Source organism: Carassius auratus, chromosome 29, assembly GCF_003368295.1.
Source record: "Carassius auratus strain Wakin chromosome 29, ASM336829v1, whole genome shotgun sequence".
Taxonomy (NCBI): domain Eukaryota; kingdom Metazoa; phylum Chordata; class Actinopteri; order Cypriniformes; family Cyprinidae; genus Carassius; species Carassius auratus.
This window is the reverse complement of record NC_039271.1, coordinates 14,527,714-14,555,385: the sequence shown is the minus strand read 5'-3', so window position 1 is coordinate 14,555,385 and position 27,672 is coordinate 14,527,714. Positions and strand designations below refer to the sequence as shown.

The 27,672-nt window shown below is 35.4% G+C and overlaps 1 protein-coding gene, 1 long non-coding RNA gene and 1 pseudogene across 5 annotated transcripts in view; 2 read left to right on the top strand and 1 right to left on the bottom strand.

The window, feature by feature from the left end:
* Positions 1–5,506: 5,506 nt before the first annotated feature.
* On the bottom strand, positions 5,507–14,687 carry LOC113048173 (plakophilin-2-like; annotated as a pseudogene).
* Positions 7,065–13,691, top strand: LOC113048174 (uncharacterized). The gene is made up of 4 exons (XR_003276410.1): positions 7,065–7,291; positions 12,605–12,765; positions 12,866–13,158; positions 13,488–13,691. It is a non-coding gene; the product is annotated as an uncharacterized LOC113048174 (long non-coding RNA).
* Positions 14,688–19,880: 5,193 nt separating the features above from the next.
* LOC113048172 (DENN domain-containing protein 5B-like) overlaps positions 19,881–27,672 on the top strand; it is a 32,040-nt gene continuing 24,248 nt past the window's right edge. For 2 of the 4 annotated variants that reach the window (XM_026209787.1, XM_026209785.1), the window contains exon 1: positions 19,881–20,232. In XM_026209787.1, the coding sequence (XP_026065572.1) occupies positions 20,124–20,232 (109 nt within the window). In that variant the 5' untranslated portion in view covers positions 19,881–20,123. The remainder of the gene's footprint in view (positions 20,233–27,672) is intronic. The other 2 variants (XM_026209788.1, XM_026209786.1) reach the window with 1 other exon arrangement.

Here is a 27,672-nt window from a genome sequence, read left to right as displayed (position 1 = left end):
ACTTATAATTAAAATGTAAGAAGAGGTTGAGTGTATCAGGAGGGTATTTCCTATTTCCACCTTATGGGTGTTTGAAAATTGGTAATGGTGCAACTGGTAGAATGAACTTTTTTTTTTAAGTGATTTTGCCATTAATCTTATTCAAAACCATACAGTCAAAATAAAAAAAAATATGATCATCCCACCCCTATCAGGAATGCTGAATCCCTGACAATTTTCAAGCGACAGCTGAAAGCTCATCTCTTTCAAAACTACTTGGCTTCATCTAAAAAAAAACAACAACTCTATTTATTCCTTCTTTTTCTAGCTTTTACTTATTTGAACAATGTCTAAAACTTGGTATTACAAGCACTTCCTGTGTCTGTTTGCCTCTAAGAAGAATCACTTTATGTATCCCGAAATTGTGAGTCGCTTTGGATAAAAGCGTCTACAAAATGACTAAATGTAAATCCATCCATCCATCCATCATCTTCCACTTATACGGGGCCGGGTCGCGGGGGCAACAGTCTAAGCAGAGACGCCCAGACTTCCCTCTCCCAAGCCACTTCTTCCTGTCACGCTGTCAGTCTCTGTTTTCCTGGGTGTCCCCTAGTGAGCTCACTTCTCCTTAGGCACTTCACCATAGGCACTTTAATTCCGCTAGTCTGGTCATGTCATCACAGTAATTGCACTCCAATTAAATCGCACAGGTGCTGATAATCCTTTGTCATTAGTCTCCCTATATAGAGCTGTCTTTCTCTGTTGTCTGTATGGAGTCCTTATCCTATTTGTCTATGCTCTCGTCTCCCGAGACTTCACCAACCTTCTCGTTCCTCCGAGTTTCCCGTTTCATCCGGTTCCCTCTTTTGGTTTGTTTGTCTATCAAGACTGTTAATTTTGTATTTACCCTTCTGTTAATAAAACCCATACCTTGCTATTGGATCCTGCCCTCTCCGTGTGTTTATCCTAAACCCAACCGTCACACTTCCAGGTCAGCCGGGAGACATAGTCCCTCCAGCGCAGGCCCGGCGCCACAAGGGGGCAAAAGGGGGCAATGCCCCCTCAGATCTGACTTGTGCCCCCTCTGTTTCATTTTTGTATTCATGGTTAGAAATAAATGGTCAACCTTTTGAGTTAAATAATAATTTAACCTTATCCCCATGGGATTTAGAATGTTCAGTGTTGTGACTCGTGACATTACTGCCAGATTCAAACGTCTTTCGCGTTGGTTGGCGCTGAGCCAGATACGGACGAGCTCAACGCTGTTATATATCACAACTATGCAGTGTTTTCAATCTCATACTGTTTATTTTAGATTTCAGACATTTAAATAGGCTACACATAAGCACTGGTAAAACAACAGCCTACATTTGGAGTTTGTAAAATACACACTGATGTCTGTGGAAGCAAGTGCTGTCGCGTTGGTTGGCGCTGAGCCAGAGACGGACGAGCTCAGCGCTGTCATATCACAACTATGCAGTGTTTTCAACCTCATAATGTTTATTTTAGATTTCATACATTTAAATAGGCTACACATAAGCACTGGTAAAAAAAAATAGACTACATTTGGAGTCTGTGAAAGCAGCAAAAACAATATATTCAAATATAATTTGACGACGTGTGTTTTTCATATCAGATAAACACAGTGGAAGAATGCTAACTATAAAGTTGACTCTATTGTTATAAAGATTTTTAAACGACCAAACACACTCACTTACACATATTTGAGAATCGGAATATAGGATAGTTGATGACATAGTAAGTAAGTTTGTGAATATTTCAAATAAAAAAGGAAAAACGAAATGAAGGATAGCCTACATCTGTTATACAGTGTTATTATTGTGACTGCGGTGTTTCACATGACAAATATGACGCGTTGCCATGGAAACATTAAGGGGGAACGTTCTAAAGTAACTGTAAAGTAAATTCTACTCTCGGGAGTCAGTTATATTTTAAACTTAAGTGTGAAAGGGTTAATTATTCATAATAAATGACGCTGGCTTATCTTTTGTCCACTGTGTGATTTCCTGATGTGGGTATTAAGTCACATGGAAAATACAGTTGTTTAAATTTAAAGCAAGGGGCGTGGTTTTATCTAACCCCGCGCCATTCGGTGTCCAGTCGAGCAAATATATGAACGTGTGATATTATCAGCAATTAAAAAAAAAAAAAAAAAGCAATTAAGTTTCAGCTAAAATGTGAATTATCATTAATATTCAAAAATGGACATAAGAAAGTATATGCAGCGTATTTCAGACCAAAAAAAGGACACTGAAAGTGTGATTGAGAGTACAGCCGATGAACATGACAGCCATCAAAGCATTTTGATGGTGTAATAAAGTTAAGCCCCCTTAACAATTTCACATGCCCCCTCAGTCATTTCATCCTGCAGCCGGGCCTGCTCCAGCGTGTCCTAGGTCTTCTCCAGGACTCTGCTTCTGCTTTGAAAATGAATCCAGTGATAGTATGGGTCACTCTGAATACATATGATTTGAAAGAATAAAGCAACCCTAAAAGAATGAGCTAACCTATAAATCAACCCTTTTTATCAATGTTGTAAAAGGGGAAAAAAGGGGAATTTGCTTTTAGTTTTCTCCAAACCTATACAGTAAAATGCCTTGAATATTAATACAGTGATAGTAGGGGTCACTCTGAATACATATGACTTGAAAGAATGAGCCAACCTATAAAGGAACACTTTATATGAATTTTGGAAAATGGGAAAAAGTTTAAGTGCAACAATGGATTTTGATGTTTTGGGTGAATTTGCTTTTAGTTTTCTCCAAAACTATACAGTAAAATCCCTTGATAATTAATACAGTGGTAGTCTGGGTCACTCTGAATACATATACATTAAAAGAATGAGCTAACCTATAAAGGAACACTTTATATGAATTTTTGAAAATGGGAAAAAGTTTAAGTGCAACAATGGAGATTGATGTTTTGCGGGAATTTGCTTTTAGTTTTCTCCAAAACTATACAGTAAAATGCCTTGAATATTAATACAGTGATAGTAGGGGTCACTCTGAATACATATGACTTGAAAGAATGAGCTAACCTATAAAGGAACACCTTTTATGAATTTTTGAATATGGGAAAAATTTAAGTGCAACAATGGATTTTGATGTTTTGGGTGAATTTGCTTTTAGTTTTCTCCAAAACTATACAGTAAAATGCCTTGATAATTAATACAGTGGTATTCTGGGTCACTCTGAATACATATACATTAAAAGAATGAGCTAACCTATAAAGGAACACTTTATATGAATTTTGGAAAATGGGAAAAAGTGTGTGCAACAATGGATTTTGATGTTTTGGGTGAATTTGCTTTTAGGTTTCTCCTAAACTATACAGTAAAATGCCTTGACAATTAATACAGTGGTATTCTGGGTCACTCTGAATACATATGACTTGAAAGAATGAGCTAACCTATATAGGAACACCTTTTATGAATTTTGGAAAATGGGAAAAAGTGTTATGTGCAATGGATTTTAATGTTTTGGGTGAATTTGCTTTTAGTTTTCTCCAAAACTATACAGTAAAATCCCTTGATAATTAATACAGTGGGAGTCTGGGTCACTCTGAAAAAATATACATTAAAAGAATGAGCTAACCTATAAAGGAACACTTTATATGAATTTTTGAAAATGGGAAAAAGTTTAAGTGTAACAATGGATTTTGATGTTTTGGGTGAATTTGCTTTTAGTTTTCTCCAAAACTATACAGTAAAATGCCTTGATAATTAATACAGTGGTAGTCTGGGTCACTCTGAATACATACGACTTGAAATAATGAGCTAACCTATATAGGAACACCTTTTATGAATTTTTGAAAATGGGAAAAAGTGTAAGTGCAACAATGGATTTTGATGTTTTGGGTGAATTTGCTTTTAGTTTTCTCCAAAACTATACAGTAAAATCCCTTGATAATTAATACAGTGGTAGTCTGGGTCACTCTGAATACATATGACTTGAAAGAATGAGCTAACCTATAAAGGAACACCTTTTATGAATTTTGGAAAATGGGAAAATAAGTGCAACAATGGAGTTTGATGTTTTGGGTGAATTTGCTTTTAGTTTTCTCCAAGACTATACAGTAAAATGCCTTGATAATTAATACAGTGGTAGTCTGGGTCACTCTGAATACATATGACTTGAAAGAATGAGCTAACCTATATAGGAACACCTTTTATGAATTTTGGAAAATGGGAAAAAGTGTAAGTGCAACAATGGATTTTGATGTTTTGGGTGAATTTGCTTTTCGTTTTCTCCAAAACTATACAGTAAAATGCCTTGAATATTAATACAGTGGTAGTCAGGATCACTCTGAATACATACGATTTGAAAGAATGAGCTAACCTATAAAGCAACCTTTTTTATGAATGTTGAAAAATGGGACACACTGCAATTTCTCGGATGCATTTTTTATTTGGGGTGATTTTGCTTTTAGCTTTCTCCACAACTATACATTAAAATGCTTTGAAAATGAATACAGTGATAGTCAGGGTCATTCTGAATGCATATGATATGAAAGAATGAGCTAACATATAAAGGAACACTTCTTTGTGTAAGAAACTGGGACAGTGCAATTGGTAGAATGCATTAAATATATATATATATATATATATATAAATATATATATATATATATATATATATATATATATATATATATATATATGCACATATACACACACTGAAACATGAAAAAAACAAAGAATGAAAATCATTAATATTGTAATTTATAATCTCTAATAAACGATTTAAAATGATTTATGTACAACACAAACGTTTATATACAATAATGAGTTAAAATAAGCGAAAGTATAAAGGAAACGTGTGTACGACAGCTTCTTTACATCCATTTTGACTGCTCTCAGCACCCGTACCGTAAGTGCATGATTACACGCGCAAAGGAAAAAAAAGTGCGGCTGGCTTGACCGTGTATTTTCAAAGCGCGGCTGGCTTGACCGCAGTGATCTTTCGCTTAATCCCTCCCACCGAGAATTATGATTATTTGTTCAAAAAGATTTCAAATCACTTCCTGGACCTTTAGCGTTATTCTCAAATTACAGAAACCATCACGATTAAAGTATAATGTCAATTTTCTTTGAGGTTTTTATTAATGCTATATGATTTAAATTCAAACCGTGTTTGTAGAGCGTTGAGCGTAGACTGTACTCAAACAGAACCATGGTAACTAAACAAACAAATAAACATGAAGCGACGGGAAAAAATACTGTAGTGTATTTGAAAAAAAAATCGACAATGTTATGCTACACGATGCTAGGAAGTGACTTTACCCACTGCAAAATAAAAACAAATACACAAAAAGATATATTTTTTGATGAAAATGCTTTAATATTGATATTTAAATAGACACAAGGAAGTAACAATATTAAAAAGTTCAGTAAAAAATAAATACTTTGACAGACATAACTATTAATTAAAACACAAAGAAAAAAAGGAATATATATATATATATATATATATATATATATATATATATATATATATATATATATATATGCACACAAGCACAGACCAAAGCCATGTCATTAGCACCATTTTTTTAATATAGCCTTAAAAAAAACAGGTGAAAAGCCTTGATCATCGTAGTGTATTTCCGGATCCCATTAATCACGAACTGAATTCACAGCCTTTACTGTCCTGTTGTTAATGAAGTCAGTTTTCCTGTAACCGGCCTGCCATAGATTAAAAAAAAAACAATGACAAGAGTTAATATGCATGCATTGAAAGCAAATTCTAAAACATGTGAATTAGTTTTTGAGTACTTTAGATCAGTAGTTCTAAACCCGGAGTCTGCAAACTTCCAAGGAAGCTCATGAGGATTTGAAATGATTTAAAATAAGACAAAACATGCTTTAAAAATAAACAAAAACAATAATAAAAATCAAAATATTTCTAATTGAAACACACTCCCTCAGACCTTTGGAAAATCTGGTTTCCCATTGAAAATTAAGATATATGAGTTAACCTAATAAAAAATAAAAAAAATAGTTATTTCAAGACTTAGGAAAGTTATGCAAATTAATTAAATAATAAAACACCATATTTGTGTTAATTATAGGTATATTTATTACTGATATACATTTTTTTTTATCATGCCTGCATTCACCGCATTACTGCCAAAAATCAACATATATGAACACTAACTACAAAGTTTTGTTCTATTAGTTTCTTCCCACAGTTAACTGCATTAATTCCTTCTTTGTTAACACTCTTAATATCTTGAGTAGCTGCCCTAAACTGACCTGCATCTTTGACTCTTGGTGATAATGTACTGTTTGTTTATTTGTCTGTCCCCCAAAATAGTAAGTAATAATAACACATTTTTATTACTTCATGACTGAAGGATGCAAACATATTGCAAAACATCTCACCTTTTTGAAATTGCTATGCAGCTCTGAATGCCTCCATAGGGTATGGAGTAAAATACAAGCCGCCTGGCCCGCCCGTGTGGGGCCAAACCTAGATTGAAATGAGAATTAAATGTATGAATTAAATAAGCCACATGAATCACTTTTATTGTGAGTTTTATTAGACACGCCATTACTGGAAGTTCCTGAAAATGAAACCATACCCGTTGTCTTTAGTGCTAATGCTGATGATCTTGGGTAACGCTCCTTGGTTTATGATGGCACAGGTGTTGGGTACAGATGCATGGCTCAGATTGACGAGAATGCGACATATTGTCACGGTGACCTCTATTGGCTGCTCTACACTTCGGTCAGAGTTTGGCAGGATGGCAACCAGCTCCTGTAACACCTGTTGAACTGTAGAGATGTAAAACACATTTGTTTACTCCCTTTTTCTGCCTTGACACAACCATGCTGTTATTGTGTATACTGGCAGCTTACTAATATCTTTGTGCAGTTCTCGGTAACGAGAGATGTTTTTTAGCAGTGACACAGATATTCTAATCCCCTCCTTCTCTCCTTCTTGTAGCATCTTCTTCACTTGAGATAGGCCTCCCTCTTTTTGCACAATGAAGTGTGCGATTGCTTGAGACAGCTAATGGAGATAAAAGACATTTATTAATCTAAGCATGAATGTCATTTGAAGCCAATGCTGCTTATATATACATATATAATCTATTTCTAGATTATACCTCTCCAGAGCAAGCTGTGAGGTTCTGCAGTGCTCCAATGGAGGCCTCCTTTGTGTGCTGGTTTGTGCTGACGGCAATGAGAGAGAGATACATGCGGACAGTGATGGCGCTCCAGAGCCACTCCAAACCGTGAGGGCTGCCGTTCTCTTCGAGTAAGGGATAGTCTGCATCTGGTTCCTGAGGTGAGGCACAACATATGAGGTCAATTTGTGTTCCACACCACTACATTTGCATTAGAGATGGCATTTCGGTCAGTCTGAATACTCAACAGGAATCAGCTACAATATTAAATCACCAAATTCATCCACTCTCAAGTCATCCCAGATGTTGATGAGTTTGATTCAACACTGGAACAGATTTGGAGAAATGTAGCATTACATCACTTGCCCACCACTGGATCCTCTACAGTGAATGGGTGCCGTCAGAATGAGAGTCCAAACAGCTGATAAAAACATCACAATAATCCACAACCAATCCAACACAACCCCAATCCATTAATAAAGCGAAAAGTCCTCTGTGTAATATTGCTTTCTCCAGTAAAAAAAGTAATCTTGTATGAAGAAGGAGAGAAATATGCGCAGATCAAGCAGATTTACAAATAACTGCCCAAATAAATTGGTGTATTTGGATGTGAGAGAACAACAAGAGATGGACTCTTTCACTAGAGTAAGTGTTATTATGGACTATGGACTCGAAGCAATGGTTTAAAGTTAAAATGCCACAATGATGGATTTCATTATTAAAAATATGCAGCTTTTCATTTTACAGGACGCTTATTGATGGACTGGAGTCATGTGAATAACTTGTGGATTATTGTAATATCAGCTGTTTGGGTTCTCATTCTGACGGCACCCATTCACTGCAGAGGATCCATTCGTTAGCATCTGATGTAATACTGAATTTCTCCAAATCCATTGTTGATGCAATGCTAAACTTCTCTAAGTCTGTTCTGATGAAGAGACAAACTCATCTACCTCTTGGATGGCCTGAGGGTGCAAACTCTTTGTTTAATTTACGGTGTAACACTAACCTCCTCAGTGATTTTGGGACTATTGAGGATGAAACAGCCAGGGTTGCTAGTTTCTGCATTGTGATTTTGTATGGGCTGTTGTACCACTGGGGAATCCACATGAGGCAACTCACAATCAAACCGATAAGAAAGATTGTGCAGGATGCACACACAGTTTTCTGTGGCCTGGAATATAAGAATTAATAATTCAATTATTATGAATTGTTCACCAGTCGGAATAATCACTCCGGATCATATTAGACAGCTTTCTCTTAACTACCCCAAGGAGGCTGAGCAGCATATTTTCTTATCACCCAATAGGTATCACTGACGTAAATGTAGACGGTCACACCCTTACACATTTCATCTGTGTCACTAAGTTCATAGCATTCAGAATGAGTCATTTTAAGAGCTTAGTTTGAATAAACTTTCTATTTCCTCACTGGGAAGGATGTTCTGTGTCATGAAAGCTATCTAAAAGTTTTCAGTGTACAGGAACATCAAGCCCTTTTATCTTCAAAGATCAAGGAACATTTGATTCCTTGTGATATGACTCCTTTAATTATTAGACTTAAATGAAAGTCTTACTGTTGCTGTTTGATAAAGATGGGGATTTAATGTGAGTAGCTCTTTACCTTATCATCAGGTTTGTAGTCTGCAATGGTACCACGGATATAATAGATGATGCACTCAATGAGACCCTCACAGTCCCGCATGGCTTTACGTCCATCTGGACCAGCTGAACTTAAATTTCTAAAAATAAAAAATAATAATAATTTTATTAAATAACACATTTTATACAATGCAAGATAAATACACACCAATGGTTTTAATAATTAAAATTACAAATAAAATAAACCAGAAAAAAGTAAATATTATTCTAAATTAAAATAACCATGTTTTGTTTTAGTATATTTTAAAATGTAATATATTCCTATGATGACATAGCTGATTTTTCAGCAGCCATTAATCCAATCTTCAGTGTCATATGATCCTTCACAAATCATTCTGATATGCTGATTTGGTAAGCTTTAAAAAATCTTTTGTAATATTATATGTTATGTATATATGTGTTTAAAGCTGCCTTGCTTAATAAAAGTATTCATTATAAAATTAAATAAATAAATAAATAAAACCTACCTGTCCCCAAATGTTTGAACTGTAGTGTTTATGTGACCCTGGACCACAAAACCAGTTTTAAGTCGCCGAGGTATATTTGTAGCAATAGCCAAGAAAACATTGTTTGGGTCAAAATGATAAATTTTTCTCTTATGCCAAAATCATTAGGATATTAATTAAAGATCATGTTCCATTAATATATTTTGTAAATTTTGTAAAAAGGTGATTTTCTTATTATTTTTTTTGCACCCTCAGATTCCAGATTTTCAAATAGTTGTATCTCAGCCAAATATTGTCATAACCTAACAAACCACACATCAATGTAAAGCCTATTTATTCAACTTTCAGATGATGTATTTATCTCAATTTTGGTGGTCCATGGTCACATATTAGAATAATGTATATGTGCTGTATAGCTTCGGCATTTGTAGCTCTAAGAATGGCTTGGATTATCAAAATAAATCTGCATTTATTTTCTTTTTCCGTTTATAATACCTCAAGCAACCAGTAGCATTGTAGAAAATGTCAGGGTCAGCAAGGAGCTCCAACTTAGGGTCTTCCCCTTCCAAAATGCCTGAGCAGGGCACCAGCACACCATCTGTGAGAGGTTTGGCCGCTTCTCTAGCGAGCTGCTCTTTCAGGAGGTCATGAGAAGACAGATTCCACAGCAGCCCTGGAGAGAGAATAACATCTGGAAGGTTAGCGGCAGGCTAGAGATCACACGTTCGAGATCTGGATGTTTTCTTAGCTGGAGACATGGTTTGAGTTTTAGCTGGATCAGCTTAAGTTAAGTCAAGTTTGACTGAGTAGTGAAATATAAATGCAGCAAAGCTTAAACACACTAAAGGGATGCCTTACCAGTGAGCTGCTGTCGGGTCTCGATGTCTCGGTTCTTCTTGAGCAGTGTCAGGATCACTGGAAGCCCCTCACACTCTTTGACTTCCATTTTGTTCTCATTGTTTTCGAAAACAATATTTCGGAGTGCGCTGACAGCCGCCTGTTGGAGCTCCTCGCTCTCATTCTGCATGAGCTTCAGCAATTTTGGGATGCCTTTAAGATAAAGTACCTGAGCAGAAGGAACATGCTAAAATTAGGAACTTCAACATTGAAACGTGTCATATTCTAGAATTTTGTATCTTTTCTTTTTTTTCTCTCCGTGAAGTCCATTTCTGTTAGTGTAGTCGAGGTTCTTATACCAAAATGTAAACATATTTTAAAATGTAATTTATTCCGGTGATACAAAACTGTATTTTCATCATCATGACTCCAGTCTTCAGTGTCACATGATCCTTCAGAAATCATTCTAATATGCTGATTTGGTCAAGAAACATTTCTTATTATTATCAATGTTGAAAACACTTGTGCTGTTTTTTTTGTAGAAACCTAAAACTAACTGACCCAAAACTTCTGAATGGTGGTATATGTAATTGACCTTTTATATTTGGTTAACCTCTGCATACCAGTTCACGCCGTTTTTCAGCAGGACAGGCGCAGGACAGTTGCTGAGCACCGAATCACTGTTGATATGTAAACATGGGCGGCCATGTGTGCATGTGCTAACAGTCATAATGTCACAACCACGAACATTCAGAATAAATTGCAGGTTAGTTTTCAGAAATGATAAGGGTGGATTGGGGCTGTATTTATTCAGACACTGTTTTAATTTCGGCTATTCTTGGGTTCAAAGGGAATGCAGGAAATCCCCTTGGAGCGTCCTGTGTTTAAGTGCCTTTGCTCAAGGATTCAGTGGTGATAGATCATGAATTGTCTAGCTCGTATCTTAAACCACTACATTACACCACTACTTTTTTTATATGAATTGTCCTTTGAATGTTTGTTGCAATGTTTTAAAGTCAAATTTGTGAAGGTCAAGTCCTACGGAAAATGAACAGCAGAAACGTAACTTAAAAAGTACATGAAATGTTGTCATGCTAATAATTTACTGTTCGACTGCAGTGTAAATACACCACTAAATACATTCCTTACTTTCTTCCACACCCGTTTTCCACTTAATTAAAGAGCCAGCTCACCATGTAGTACTATGACTCATTGTTTCATTTTGCCCAAGGTGTTTGTTATCAATGCAACCATAGAGGCTAGACTTTGTGCGAGATATGTCATAATTTTGGGGTGGATCATACTAGCATATCAGCATTTCATTCTAGTCATTTGAGAGTGAAGTATTACTTACCTTTTTTTTGGCATCAGGACTGTTAAAGCACTGGTTCTGTATAAAGTTGGCCGCGGTGATTTGTGTCTCCATATTATCTGGTTCAAGGAGATTTACAGCCTCTTTTAGTGTCATCTCTGGACCTAGTTCAGCTTGTCTGCCCTTCCTTTAACAAACAGACAAACAACAGAAATATAGCAGAGTTCATTCCATCTAAAATAGTTCGGACCAAGTTGTACCCAAATGTTATGTATGCCTTTGTCCAATGTATAAGCTAATGTCTAATGTTTTTCCATATCCATTTTTATTGTGGGTACAATTTTAATGAACAACATTTTTTGCCTGTTATTGCTCCCATTAATTTGTTTCAAATGTTGAACTGGAGTCTGTGGACTAATTATGGTTACCTGATGCTTGTCGTTTTCTATATACACACTGAAAAACAAATCATTTTTAAACTTATGAAGGCAGATAGCCGAAATGCAACTTAAATGTAAAAAAATTTAGAGTGCAGGCCAATCTTTGTAAAGTATAATATACTAATTCAACACTAATTTAATGTAGGTTTAATTTATATTCAGTATTATACAGTTTAAGTCTACTACTACTAATAGTAATTTAACCAAATTCTGAAAAGATTTTTGTAAATTTTAGGGCAATCTATAGCTAATGTCATTGTTGAAAAGTAATTACTAACAAACTGATACTTGTATAAATGCTATAAAATGTATATCATTTCTATTTATAGTATATAATTAATTAAATTAAATTAAATTAAATAATTAAATATATATTAATTATATATTATATATATATATATATATATATATATATATATATAAATATATATAAATATATGCTTGTGTGTGTGTATTAATACTTTATTTTTGACTACTAGGTAAAGTATGACTAAAACAGTCAAAATATATAATTTTAGTATTAATCAAAAATATGCAAATGTATACCTATATATGTATAAAATATGAATATTATGAAGTGCAAATTGCAAACAACAAACTAAATTAATCTCTCTGTGATATTAAAATAACATAATAATGGTTAAATAACCCTGTCAAACCATATAGGTGATTAAGTGTGATTAAGCAGCTAAAATATATAAACTACTGGCATACTTTGCAGATGCTGTCCTTGCATGTTGTGTGACCTCCAGCTTCTCTATCCTCCCTAAACTTCCAGACTGCTCCTGCATGCTGATCAGTGAGCCAGGTTGGGAGGGTCGTCTTCCTGCAACAAACTCCAGGCTTGGCTTCCGTATTCGGCTCTGCCAGGACACGTTCTCTGATTGTTCCTGAAGACCAAAACCCCCCCCTCTCGGGCTGCAGAGGGTCTTCTGAAGGGTGTGCTTCTGTAACTCCATCCTGTTTCTCTCTGCATTTTTTGGGGGGTTGGGTAAAAACACGTCATCTGTATCATCTATGTCATTGTTCTCATACACAGGCTTAATGGGGAGCTGAGTGACAGCCGACGGGCCTGCGAACTTCGGGCTTCGCAAAACCTCGGAGTGGGCATAATGTAAAGTTTGTTTGTTCATATGGAAACGGTTGACTGTAGGGACAGAGGGGAGACTGAGAGAAGTAGCCCCCCAGCATAAAGCCAGCTGTTTAGTGTTGTAACGAAAGCTTCCATAGCCTCTGTGAGATCGAGGTGGCTCGGTACTTGACCACTGAGATCGATCAACCATCCGTGACAACCTTGTGGCTTCATGAATGACGGTGAACGTCCGCTGCAAAGTATGACGTATACCATTAGCTCAAGTGAATCAAGTTAGTAATATTAAAGGATTAGTTCACCCAAAAAAGCATGGATATAAACTAATATAAAGTCCATTTCTGACAGAAACCCATCAAACAGCTTCAGAAAATGCAGAATATATGGCACAAATCATACAAAATACTTTTATATGAATTGTAAGGTGCTTTTGACATTTTTTTTAAACCAGAAATCTCTAGTTACCATTCAGTTCCATTGCATGGCAACAAATGATGACAGAATTTACATTTTTGCATGCACCCTCTTTAAGAACAAATTTATCCAACTGGAAAATTGTTTTTACCTTCAGGTGTAGACTTCCTAAAGATGTACTACTGGAAATATGACAGCTGGATAGACTGTCTGAAAGAGATGACTCTGCAACGCCCAAAACACACACAGTTGGACTGCATACAATACAACACAATGGAAAACATACTCTTCATGATCACTTGCAGATCCTACTAAATAGGTCTGAATGAGTTCTGACAAACTAAGGAAGGATTCACTTTTCTCAACTCACAAAATGTTAGCAAATGTGTTTATTTGTAACATTATTATATTACATAGTTATTATATATAATTTTTATCTAACTATTTTTCTATGTAAATATCTATGTATCTATCTATCTATATTATAGTAGTATATATAGTTGTATTTCGACTTCAAATATTATTCTAAGTTCCTTGAAGTACTATGAAAATATAACGCTACATGAAGATAAATTATGTATAATAATTATTCAGTACCGTGTTATACATCAAAGTCAATTTGATATCACACTGATACTATGGTAGAACCAAAGTATTTTTGTAAAGAATATATATATATATAAAAAAAAGGAATAAATAAATATGTTTTTGTATGTTATTTTACACACAAATAAAATGTAAAATAAAACCAAAAGACAGAGTTAAGAACAAAGGACCAATGAAAGCTGACCATAAACATCCTGTAATTTTTCAAGAAATATAAACATGTTGCCTAATAGCCTTCACCTGTATTTTTTCTATATATATATATATATATATATATATATATATATATATATTATTTCATGCAATTTCATCCCACATACCTGTCGGTTTTGGTTTCTTTCTTTTCCGAGAGAGAGTGAGCTGCACTTGTTGCTGTAGTCGGTTCAGCCGGTGTGCGTCCGCGAGAGCGAGCTTGTCCGCCTGCGGTAGAGCTAAAGATGAATCCACCGAGTGAAAAGCGCCCTGAACGGGCAACACAGAGCGCATAAAGTCTGCCTCCTCCGCCATCGGGACTCGTGCGGCTGAAGCGTCAGGTGCTTGAGTCTCTGTTGGGCGTGTAGGAGTGCTGTTCTTTGTGTTCAGGGTGTTGTTTTAACATGCGTCACGTCACACAGATCGTGTTTCTGTATTCATCAGCTGAACACCTGCGCTCGTGGAGGTGGACGAACACTTTCACTGCGGATGGGACTGACCCAAAGCTGGGGAATGGTTGACTCTTGGTAGAGAAAGTGTTGACTCAGCATTCTTCATTGTAGCGCAAAAAACTAAATTATTCATTGTAGTGCGAGGTCCCACAAAGCCCCTCCCACAACAGCTACGTCATAATTGAAAGTTTGTATAGGTGAAATACTACCATGGTAACAATTTCTGCCAACATTCAGCAGTTATTGTTACCACAGTTTTATTGATACGGTATTTATTATCCACTGTTATAGGTTTAATAACAACCAAAAGTGCTGTTGTCCTGAATATTGTTATGCATGGTTCTAATTAATTATAATTAATTAAATACAATATTTTAATTAATTTCCTCTAAAATGTAAACTGATTAAAATTTATATGATATTTTTTTCTAGTCATGCCAAGCTCTAAAATTGTTATTTGTATTATATATATATATATATATATATATATATATATATATATATATATATATATATATACTTATGTTTATATGTAACTAGAAATGAATATAAAAATAATAATTAAAATAAATATATATTAATCCTTATCTTTATATATACAGTGGATATAGAAAATATTCTGTTTGTGTTACATCTTTCATTTTAATGTTATATGCTGCACTGAGTAAATACAGCTGGAAAATACAGCCTTAATTTCAGGCTGCAAAGCAACAAAATGTGTTTCATATATATACATACATATATACATACATACATATATACATACAGGCTCATCTCAATAAATTAGAATGTTGTGGAAAAGTTAATTTATTCCAGTAATTCAACTTAAATTGTGAAACTTGTGTATCGAATAAATTAAATGCACACAGACTGAAGTAGTTTAAGTCTTTGGTTCATTTAATTGTGAAGATTTTGTCTCATTTAACAAAAACCCACCAATTCACTCTCAATAAATTAGAATATAGTGACATGCCAATCAGCTAATCAACTCAAAACACCTGCAAAGCTTTCCTAAACCTTCAGAATGGTCTCTCAGTTTGGTTCACAATCATTGGGAACACTGCTTTTCTGACAGTTGTCCATAACACCCTTAGACAGTACACCCTTCACAAGGACGGTAAGCCACAAACATTCATCGCCAAAAAGCTGGCTATTCAGAGTGCTGTATCCAAGCATGTTAAGAGAAAGTTGAGTGGAAGGAAAAAGTGTGGAAGAAAAAGATGCACAACCAACAGAGAGAACCAGAGCCTTATGAGGATTGTCAAGCAAAATTGATTCAAGAATTTGAGTGAACTTCACAAAGAATGGACTGAGGCTGGGATCAAGGCATACAGTTGTCGTATTCCTCTTGTTAAGCTATTCCTAAACCAGATATCAGAGGCATCTTACCTGGGCTAAGGAGAAGAAGAATTTAACTGTTGTTCAGTGGCTAAACGTCTTCTTTTCAGATGAGAGAAAGTTTTGTATTTCATTTGGAAACCAAGGTCCTAGAGTCTGGAGGAAGGGTGGAGAAGCTCATAGCCCATGTTGCTTGAAGTCCAGTGTTAAGTTACTACAGTGTTTTTTGAAAGTCACTGCACCCAATAAATCTTGGAGCACTTCATGCTTCCTTCTGCTGACCAGCTTTAGGAAGATGCTGTAATGCAGATGATCTGAAGCCCACTGTCAAAGAAAGCCCTTCCACTCAGCAGTGCCACAAACTGATCACCTCCGCTGAATTGAGGCAGTAATTAAAGCAAAGGGAACCCCTACCAAGTATTGAGTATGTACAGTAAATGAACATATTTTCCAGAAGGCCAACAATTCACAAAAATTTTATTTTTTAAAAATATTGGTCTTATGAAGTATTTTAATTTGTATATATCATGATATTGAAATTAGTAAAAAAAAAAAAAGTGGTCATAATACAGTATAACAGGTTAAATAACTTTTTTCTTATAACAAAAATAACTGAACATTTAAATACATCAAAGAAATACAAATATATATATAGTTAAAAGTTTTAGACAGATTAAAGTGCAAAAGAACTATAAAGACCAATCTGTATCACTTTACAAAAAGACCTCATTAGTTAACCTTAGTTAATTTTTTAACATTCACAATGAGCAATAGCTACATTTGCTACAGAAGTTATTAATCTTTGTTAAAAAATACAAGTCTTAGTTCATGTTAGCTCATTAAATAACACAGCTGCAACTTTCACAACATTAAATATTGTAATACCTGAAATTAATGAATGTTTAGAAGAATTTTTCATTGGCAGTTTATGTTAACTAATGAATTAACTAATGTTAACTAATGAAGCCCTAATGTAAAGTGTGAATGAACAATAAATATTCAAAACACTTTTACAATATCTAGGGCATGTTCTAGTCCAGATTAAAAGGGGGAAAAAAAAGTTTGAAAATAAATAGCATAAGTATTTGGCGCTGTGATGAACACCATGAATACTTAAATCTGAATGGCTATTTAAAATTATTGAAATATGTTTTAGAAAGTGGAGCAGCTGCTTTATTTATGGGGTTTCCAGGGTCACTGCTGCATTTTCTGCAGTTTAGCACCATCTGCAGTCAGATGTCTACACACACACACACACACACACACACACACACACACACATACACACACACACACACACACACACACACACACACATATATAGGCCTAATCTTTATCTTTAATTCTTAACCAGTAAATCAAGTATGACTGGAAAAGCCATGTACATTCATTTATTGAAATGAGAGGTATCCCTGAAGAGCGTTCACCACCACTGTGTCAGTGATAGAGTTTATATATTGTGATTTAATTTTATTTGATTTATTATAATTTTAATTAGTTTTAGCCCACTGGAGCCTGGGCGCTACAGCATAAATGGCTGCCCACTGCTCCAGGTGTGTGTACACGGTGTGTGTGTTCACTTTGGATGGGTTAAATGCAGAGCACGAATTCTGAGTATGGGTCACCATACTTGGCTGTATGACACGTCACTTTAATGGATCATTCACCACACCAAAACAGAGGCACTAGCAATACATAGGATGAACCAACAGAGGGCGATATTGCAATATGCTGCTTTGATAACTAAACCTAAACAAGGCTATTCAAAGCGTGCTATATCACAGCAAAAATCACAATAAAATAATCAATAACAGCTATATTATTACTATAAGCAGTAGAAAATGAATGTCTAATTTGTGTGAATGGTAAAAAAATCAGATTATTACTGTATATATATATATATATATATATATATATATATAAATATATATATATATATGTATATATATATATATATACATATATATATGTATATATATATATACATATATATGTGTATATATATATATGTGTATATATATATATATGTATATATATATATATATATATATATATATATATATATATATATATATATATATATATATATATATATATATATATATATTAGTGCTGTCAAAATTAGCGCGTTAACGCATTCGATTCATTTGAAATATTTAACGCGTTAAAAAAAAATAACGCAATTAACGCGGTTGCAGTTTTTTTTATTTCCAGTTGTGGCCTATGTGTGTTCAACGTGCAAAGAAATATGGATAAGACCAAGGAAGGACTTTTAGACGGAAAGTTTCAGTATAAAACTCTTCAGTCTGCCACAAGAAACATTACTCTTCATTTAGTCTGCCACAAGAAACAGCAACATTAAAATCATGAACTCAAATGTCATTGTTTAAAAAAAAAAAAATGACTGTAACAGTGCGTAAATCAGACCTTTCTGTAACGCTAACGTTAATAAGCTTAAACGAAAATAACGAAATAATTGTGTAGCGGAGTATTTTTTGTACACAGTGCCGCGAACTGTCAATCACTCCTGTGCGCGCGCATCACTGTCCTCCTCAGCTGCAGCAACTTGCGCTCTCTCTCTTCATCAAGCATTAAAACAAAAAGGGGACAAAAAGATCATATTGTCTTTGTGCATAGGCTATAGATTAATTAGATAAATGAATATCTAAATTTGTGCCTTGCCGTCTACGGTATTTTTTTAGAACTTAGAAAAAAGATGCTGCAGCCAATGAACAGCCAGCGGGGGCTGCAGGACGACTCAACCTCCGCAGACAGTTTTTAATGTTTATCAGACAATAAATACTCAAGATTTTGCTTTAGTATAACTCACAACGAGTTTCACACACCTTCTCCGGCCACGTTGAGTTGTTGACACTTAACAGTGGGAAAAGCGACACATGCGCTATTCACTTGTATAACTTAAGGGTGAATGGGTAATGTAGTTTCTGCTCTGGGTGGGATGAATTAGGAAGCTTGCATTGTGAAGGGCGCTCTGAAAATCGGCAGTGCAGGTAAAAGATTAAAACCTCTATTAAAACAGATGTCCAAATGAGCGTACCGGTACGCTACAAGCACGTTCTGGGCGCACGGAGAGGTGGCGGTACGCTCAAGAGCTATATTTGGAAGTGGCTGTACTGAGTACCGGTGCGTACTGGCCCACTTAAAGCACTGGCAATGACTATACTTTGCAATTTTTTTGCAGTCCACTTAGAATTCAACATGGAAATCATTTTTGTTTTTTATTGGCATTGATTGTTTTGAAATTCAATGGTACTTACATGCCTGTGTTTTTATTTCTGTAATAAATATGGCTTTCAAGCCAACAGTTAATTTGGAGGATATTGATGGTTTATTGCAGGTATGTTGTTTACATGAGAAAATCTGTGTTACAAGTTAAAAAAAAATTCCAATAAACAATCATATTTTGAATTTAATAGTTCAAAATGAGTTTGCATTAATTATTTACATTTTACATTTACATATCCAAAAAGTTTCAGTCTTTTAATTGCGATTAATCGCGATTAATTTAAAAAAATTGTGCGATTAATTAGTTAATTTTTTTTAATCGATTGACAGCACTAATATATATATATATATATATATATATATATATATATATATATATGTGGCATTTTGTTTAATGAAAACATAATTTGCTTTTATCTCACCATCGTAATTCATATAAAATTAATATAAAAAATAAATATCACAATATTTATTGTAATTATTGTGAAACAAATCAGACATGGACCGGAAACAAAGCAGCTGGTAGTCTAAATATTTTTTTATGGACAATCTGATGCAATGATATTCCTAAAATCGTATTTGATCTGTCTATGACAATATTTGCTTATTTATCATAACATTTAAAAGACACGGCTTACATCAATGCACGCTCCATCTCAAGTAAACAGTTGTGGTGAAAGGTTTGCTAGGTCTCGATTGGCTGAGTGTGATCAGCTGAAGCGCTGCGTCAGTCAGCTCCTGAAAGAAAGCTGCTACAACTCACGACCACAGCAGCTAACGCTCTTCAAACCTAATCATTTCTACACAGACCGCTCTCCGAGGCTCACTGCACGACATCTTAGCAATCAGCTTTTATTAAAACGGCGCTTTGGTTTATTTAATTCGCCTGAGGACGCTGGATATGGAGCTGGTCGGGTCTGTATAGGAGACTCGGACAAAGCGGATCAGCTCGAGCTGAGATGAGCGCGAATATGAGCGGCTCTGGGTCAGCGCCCTGCCGCTTCGCACATTACTTCGTTATATGCGGAATAGACAACGAGACGGGTCTAGAGCCCGATGCTTTGGCAGGTAAGACTAGGTCATGTGTATTAGACATTATAGCTTGATTTGTAAACGCACTTGCAGCAGGTATAATAAACACGAGCTGGCGTGCATGCACTGATTTTCTTATAAGCCAGGCTGCTTGAATCCCATTATCCTCTGAATATTAGGCTTTCAAATACATTTGGTGTGTTAATATACTTGGTTGGGAACAGCAGGCTCGGATTTGACAATATAGTATCGGAAATTAGAGAATTGCACTGATTTTTTGAGACATGATGGGACAAGAGAATTGTATTGGATTAATAGCCTATGTTTAACATGTTCAGAGGTTTCACCGGAGTTTGTGTTCAATCTTCAGTTTTCTTATAAAATGTGTGTTTTTCCTAGCATATAACCACTCAATTAATCAGAAGATACAAAATAATAATAATGTGCCACATTCTTTATAGCTGACAAATGTAATTCAATGTACTGAGACCACAAGGTGGTTTCATATTGAATTTTCACCACATTAAATCAGACAAGGCTTGCTGAAAAAAAAAAAATTTTTTTTACTTCTCACATTTATTAAATGCAGAAGCCATTTTGTTTTTTTGATGTTGCTGGCTGCTAGAAGATGAGGAAAAGTATCTAAAATCCCAAATATTACATTTTGTGTGGCAGGGCTGACATTTGTTGGTTCTGACAGAAAATATGAGCAAAATTACTTTCAATTATGACAGAAAAAGTCTGTTTAACCTTATTTAACAGCACAGATATATCATAATATTTAATTTAGGTACAGATTTTTGTAGAGAGAGATAGATAGACCTATGGATGTACAGTAGATGATACTGAATGATTATAGAGAAGTCAATTTATTACCAGATTAACTAAATTAAGAAAAGAATGTTAAATCAATTTATGTTCTCGATCACCCAATGGTCTTTGAAACCCGCGGTCTCTGTTAAAGAAGGGTTCAGATCAATTCTGTTTTTAAAGATGAAGTCATCAGCATTGAGCCTCAAAGAATCAATAAAAACAATCATCATCATCATCCTCGTCTATTGATTGATTTTCTGCATAATTTTGAATGTTTGAAAGTGGTGTCAGATCTTGGCCTGGTATCTGTTTATCTGGCATCCTGTGGGAGCATCTGAGCTTTACATGAATGAATAGAGAGATCACTAGGGGGAGAAAGGTAGAACCGACAGGTTCGAGGACTCAAGAAATAATATATATACTGTGTTTATATATACTGTGTATTTTATATATATATATATATATATTTAAATGATGCATTAAATATATACTATATATACACACACTATTTATGTAAACTTGTGTTTTTGAGAGATGGTGGTTGGTTGGTTTGATTGACATTATCATATTGGTCTCATAACAAACATTCATCTTATAGGTTATTGAACTTGAAAGGGTTTAAAAGATATCTCAGTGTACCGCAGCTCAATGTGCCACATGTTCGCTTGCATTGAGCAATCAGTGCTGGCCAGCTCACGTGGCTGTCACTACTGATCATTTTGATTTCAATCACTCGTACTGTGATTGGTATCAACAGATGACTCTCAGACGTCTTGATCTGCTTGGCTTGTATATGATATTATGTAGGTTGTGCTGTGGTGTTTTTGGCACCATGAGTGCTGTGTTTGCACTTATTGTCTCATATGCGATATGCACATTTCTTGTAACCTGATTTGAAAGCACAAAAGCTTTTGCCAAGAGCATAAGTGTTATTGTTAGAGAAAACACGGCTTCCAAAAACAAGTACTTGTAATCCCAGCAGCCAGTCTGTGTGCTCTTACCCTGTTTTTTTTCCCCAATCTTTGTCTGGCCTTGTTTTAACAGATGTTCTGATTGCTCAACCTTTTTAAGGCCTGGCACAGTTTAACAGACTACTAGTGAACTGTGCCGAGAGCTAAGCTGCATGTGCGTGATGCTCCCGTGGATTAGATGTGTTGCTTTAAACTGAGAGAGTGCAGAGCAGGCCATGTGGGAGCAATTTCAAATTCTGTACTATTTTGTGGGTATATTTATATAAAAAACACTTAAAACTAAAGTGTTTTAAATCATACCAAAATAATAATGTACATTTTATATTTTTTTAGATTTTTTAAAAGGTTACATTTAGCAGTTGTATTGTTTTTAAAGATTACGCCTAGGTTTTAATGCTTAAAATATTAGATGATGGCATTATTATTATAAATGTAAAACAGAAAGAGGTTATGCACAGTTTAATATCCAAAGTTGACCAGTATATATATATATATATATATATATATATATATATAAAAAAAGACGCGAGAAACTGAGACCATATTATTTTAGTATCATTTAAATACTACTATGTAATTTAGTCATCGTTTAAATATTCTTTTATTTATATATATTTTTCTACTATGTAATTTAGTCATCGTTTAAATATTCTTTTATTTATATATATTTTTCATTTTATGTTAATTTTGTTTCAAATTTGTATTATAATAAAAAAAACTTTTTCTGCTTAGTTTTTTCATTTCAGTTTTAAGTAAATTTAGTATGCCAACTTCAATTGAGGCTATTTTCTAGGGGTGCATGATAAATATCGGCCGATAACTAATGCGCATCTCGTCATTAAAGCCGGTTATCCATGTTCACTATCAGCGTGAAATCACACACCTTATTGAATTTACCGCTGATTAGAAAACCGGCTTCACTGCTGTGATGTGCATTAATTATCAGCCGATATTCATCGTGCACCCCTATAATTTTCATTTAAGCTGTTCATTTAATATGTATTTTATTTCATTTCATTAGATCAAGTTTCCTCTAAAGATAATTATTTGTAATAGTTTTACCACACAATTGAGACACACCTATTGACTTCGGATTAGACACCTTGGAGCCTTGGCAACAGCATCTTAAAATCATCGTAGCACCACTCAAGAATATCTAAATATCTGATTTGCAATAATTGTTCAGAGAAAATGGTAAACTTTTCACTGTGAGTCTGGTCTGGTTTCCCAGATAAAGTTCATCATGATTAAACCGTTTGAGCTTGATTTAATTTACCAGCGTGTCTGTCCAGTGTCACGAGAGCTTAGATCTTAGCTCCCCGGGTTGCTCCGATAAGCCATGTGAACTCGCCCTGTGTGTAGCATTGTGAGATGCTTAATGTGAGATACATGTACGACATTGTTGAAAATTATCCTGCTGTTCTTGTTCGATCAATGTTGATTGTTTTGAAAAGCCCACTCGCCCCTCCCCATAGCACCTGTATTCTCTGCTGGCCTAATTTCTAAAGGTTAGATTTGGTTGCACCTCCTGCGAGTACATGAGAACACTCATTTGTAATTCAAACCATTTGAAGATGGAAAGACTGAGAGATGGTATCCCTGATATATTCCTGGCCCTGTTTCCTCCCTTCCATTGTTCAAAACACACATTTCCTGCTGGATACCTCCGTGTGTTTCTGCATGACTGAATGCACTGCCGTCCAATCCCAGAGGAGCCCTGTGCTCATATGACCGATCTCCCCATTCCCTGGGCTTGTCTGCGTAATCATCACTGCTGGTTGCCCTTTCACTGGATTGTCTGTTTCTTGTTTTAATTTAAGAGGTTGTTTTGACTGCGTCAAGGTTAATTGAAGTGATCTTTTGTCACATAAATGCACTGTGGCCCCTCGATTGGTGTCATTTTGAGTTGCCATGCCTACTTTCCTTGATGGCGGAGACTTGTTAATGAGGTGGTTGTGCTCCACTCTGATTACTGCATTTGCCATCCTCTGTGAAGCCAAATTATAGAAGACCGTTTCCACCTCACAATATTAAAAGAATGTTATTGCATCTTTATGTCTTGCATAATTGCATTTTTGTCTTGTAATTGGAACTTTATACTTTGCAGTGCAACTTTGTTTCTCCTATTTGTGCATGGTTACATTATTTCTTGTAATTGCAACTTTTTATGTATCACGATGCAACTTTGTTTCTCCTAATTGTGCATGGTGACTTTATTTCTCATAACTGCAACTTTATATCTCATGATGTGACCTATCACGCAAAGTGACTTTATGACCGTGCATCTTTTCATATCACAGAGTGACTTTATTTCTTATAGTTTATGACTTTTTATCTCATACTTCAGCTTCATGTCTTCATACATATATATATATATATATATATATATATATATATATATATATATATATATATATATATATATATATATATATATATATATATATATATATATATATATATATATACACACAACAATGCTGCACTACTGGCCATCTTTCATGTCTTTTCCTCTGTTTATTTACTCTGTCTCTCTCCCCTCTTGCTCAACTCTGGTTGCTTTCAGTTTCTTAGAGGGCTTGTCAAACACTTTCTAGGCACATATTCCAGGCCTAAGGATGACATGTATGTCCTCTGAGTGGGATAAAAATAAAGCTTGTAAATGGGCCTCTTGTGAGAAGAGGATTGCTACATGTCAGAAAGAAATTGCTTTGCATGCAGTTCCCTCTGTATTTGTCGCATTGTGATTTTGAACAAAAATAACCAGTGAAAATGAAAACGTGAAACAAGATTTGAATCACACACGTCCTGCAGACGCACACATCTTAAAGCGCTGCACTTTTATCATGATTTCAGTTCCCTACAAAACGTGCCGTGCCTACAGACCTTTATCTCATCTGGTTTCTTACATGATGTGCCATGCATCAACAAAATGGGTTTTCCTGTTTTGGCAGTGGAAGATATTTCAATCTTTGATGTACTAGCCTGTCTCCATCATTCACACCTCTACCTAAAGAGGGTATATGTCTCTTGAATTACCTTAATTTACTGAGGATTTTACAGCTTGTAAGGATCATTAACAGTGAATCGACAGTGTCTGGTCCCCTTCAGCTACCTGTTGATTTGGAGTGGTGCTTTTTGAGCACTGTATCCTCTTAATTTAACTTTTATGGTGGTCCCTGTTGAGTACATTTAAGTGTTTGCTTCATTTTTCAATGGAATTGATTTTATATCCAATATCCATGAAGACCGATATATAATTCTATAATATTGGCCGATATCCTGGTTTTGATATATTTATATCTGTTTGTTCTCCATCACATGAACATCAGCTCTGGTGACAGACTGGGCCATTTCGTAGTGATACAAGTCTTCAAATAGATATATATTGTACCTGCTGAAGCTGGCGAGGATCGAGGTCTCGTAAAAAAGCTACTTCTAGTTCAGCCCAGACAAGACTTCCATAACCAGGGCGTCAAGTGGTGTATTGTTACATTGGCTGCATGACGTGTCTCCGTTCATTGTTTCTTAATGACGCTGGCCAGCTCGTATTGTGACTGCAGGCAGAGACACAAGGCACTAGTGGACAGCCATAAAGGGCACTGGTTCCTGGACCATCTGTCTGTGAGCACCAGTGTGGGTGTGTGGACAATGGCTATGCTAATGTCGCAACACTTCCAAATGACTTTTTTTCCCCGAATAAGCCTGAATTGGGGAAAAACGGTTCGAATGCTAGTACCGTGTAGGTGAACCTTTCCTCTTCCGTCCCTTTTTTCAATTCTTTGTCCACGCTTGGGGTATTTTCTCAATGTTTTATCATCTTAATATGCCTACTTTTCAGGTTCTAATGTTTTATCTGCTCTTTAATCATACATTATTTAGAAAAAAAGTGAAGTCATTTACTCTCCCCAGGACGTTTTAGACTGCTTATTAAGATCAGAGATGATGGGAGAGGGTCTGTAAGCCTGTTAGTGTAATCTACTCAGAGACTGACTCAGCCAGTACTTAATTTCAAGTGTCTGTAATGCCAACACAAGACTCATATTTTCACAACTTGTACCAGTACTGTAATTACCTGTATCATTATCTTAGCCTGTAATTGCACTGTGTAAAAAATATTTTAGTGGTGACATTTACAATATTTTCTAGATGCATTGACATTTGTCTTACTTAGTTTTTTATTTGAAGATGCTTTGTTTACTTTGCTTTGTCACTGGACTCCTGCAGCATGCGGCGACAACTGAAAACACAGAATGGAGTTTAATTTATATGGACTCTGAATGAGGAAAGTGGAATGGATTTGAGGAAGCAGCAGCGTGCAAGTCAAGGCGGTAGCTAAAACACGGAATGGAGTTTAGTTTAGTTGGGTATTCCTCGAGTGGAGTAGATTTGACTGTTGGTGCTCTGAAAAGTAAGAGATGGTAAAAGGGAGTGGGTCCAATATCATTGGTCTTAAAAAGAGGGTGGGTCTTGTCCCATCCACGTACAGTGATTCCGATGCTCATGCATGTTTCATATATGGTATAGTTATGTCAGTCAAGTACGTTTAAAGGCTTTAGGGGGTGATATCTTTTGGGTGAATATCATAAGTATCATTGCTTTAGATGAGAGCTGTTCAAAGCACTCTGCATAGAAGCTTGCATAGTGCCAAAAAGCCAATATTTGTCATCTTTTTGAGTTATGTCACGGGTGCAAAATCCAGTTACAAAACATCTTTACTACGTGGCCTTCATCCTAATAGATTACAACTGAGGTAGGGCCATTCAGAAGCCTTCCTTATATAAATGTATGTTTTTGTGTGTGTGGACTGCAGAGCAAAATGGATGGTGTGCAGCTTTTAAAGTACAAGCTTGGTTTTTTTATTATATAAATGCTTTGGTTTAATAGTCAGAGTAGATGGATGCAGCTCTGGATATGTGATGTCTCTGGTTGTTTTGGATTTCTCCACTTCATAGGTATCGTTGCAAACATTAGACGGGCTGAAATGCAGATCTTGGGTCTCAAACTGTTCAAAAAGGTTGTTCAATTTGAATCCGCTTCACTATGTGTGTGAGGACGAATGAGACCATGAAACGGTCATGTTGACTTTGTTCATTGACTAAGTTCCAGCTCATCGCTAACCTGTGCCCCCAGATAAGATTTATCAAACACCATGTGACTGTTTGATTTCTGCTAAATGTGATTCATGTGCTTCTTTAGCTCAGATTTGTATGTTAAATATGAAGGCTCATTTGATAGTTTAACTTTTTAAACGGTAGTGTTTTATAGTAATTATAGTTTTACCCTTTTATATCTCAGTATTGTCATCCTATACACTGTGCTTTAGAAGTTTAGTACACAAGGATGTATGTAGTAGCATTTTTGTCTCTAAATCGTCTGAATGAGATCACAATAATTGTCTGTTAGTCCGATTTCACAAAAACCAGACTGATATGATTTTAGTCAGATTTAGAAACTTTAAAGTGAACGTAATAACACAAATTGTTTTGTTCTCAGTGAACTTTGACCTGAATGTCTGCTACAGGTTGATATGAGTTACAAATGATCTTGACAGCCTTGTGATTTGTCATGCCCTGAAAAAGTTTTTGTTATTTGTGCGTATTTGAATGAACTCTCGTTTTGTGCTACTTGTTCCATCCTTTCGCTTGCTTTCAACTCGTATCGAGCAAAATTTCGAGACCTAACCATGCAA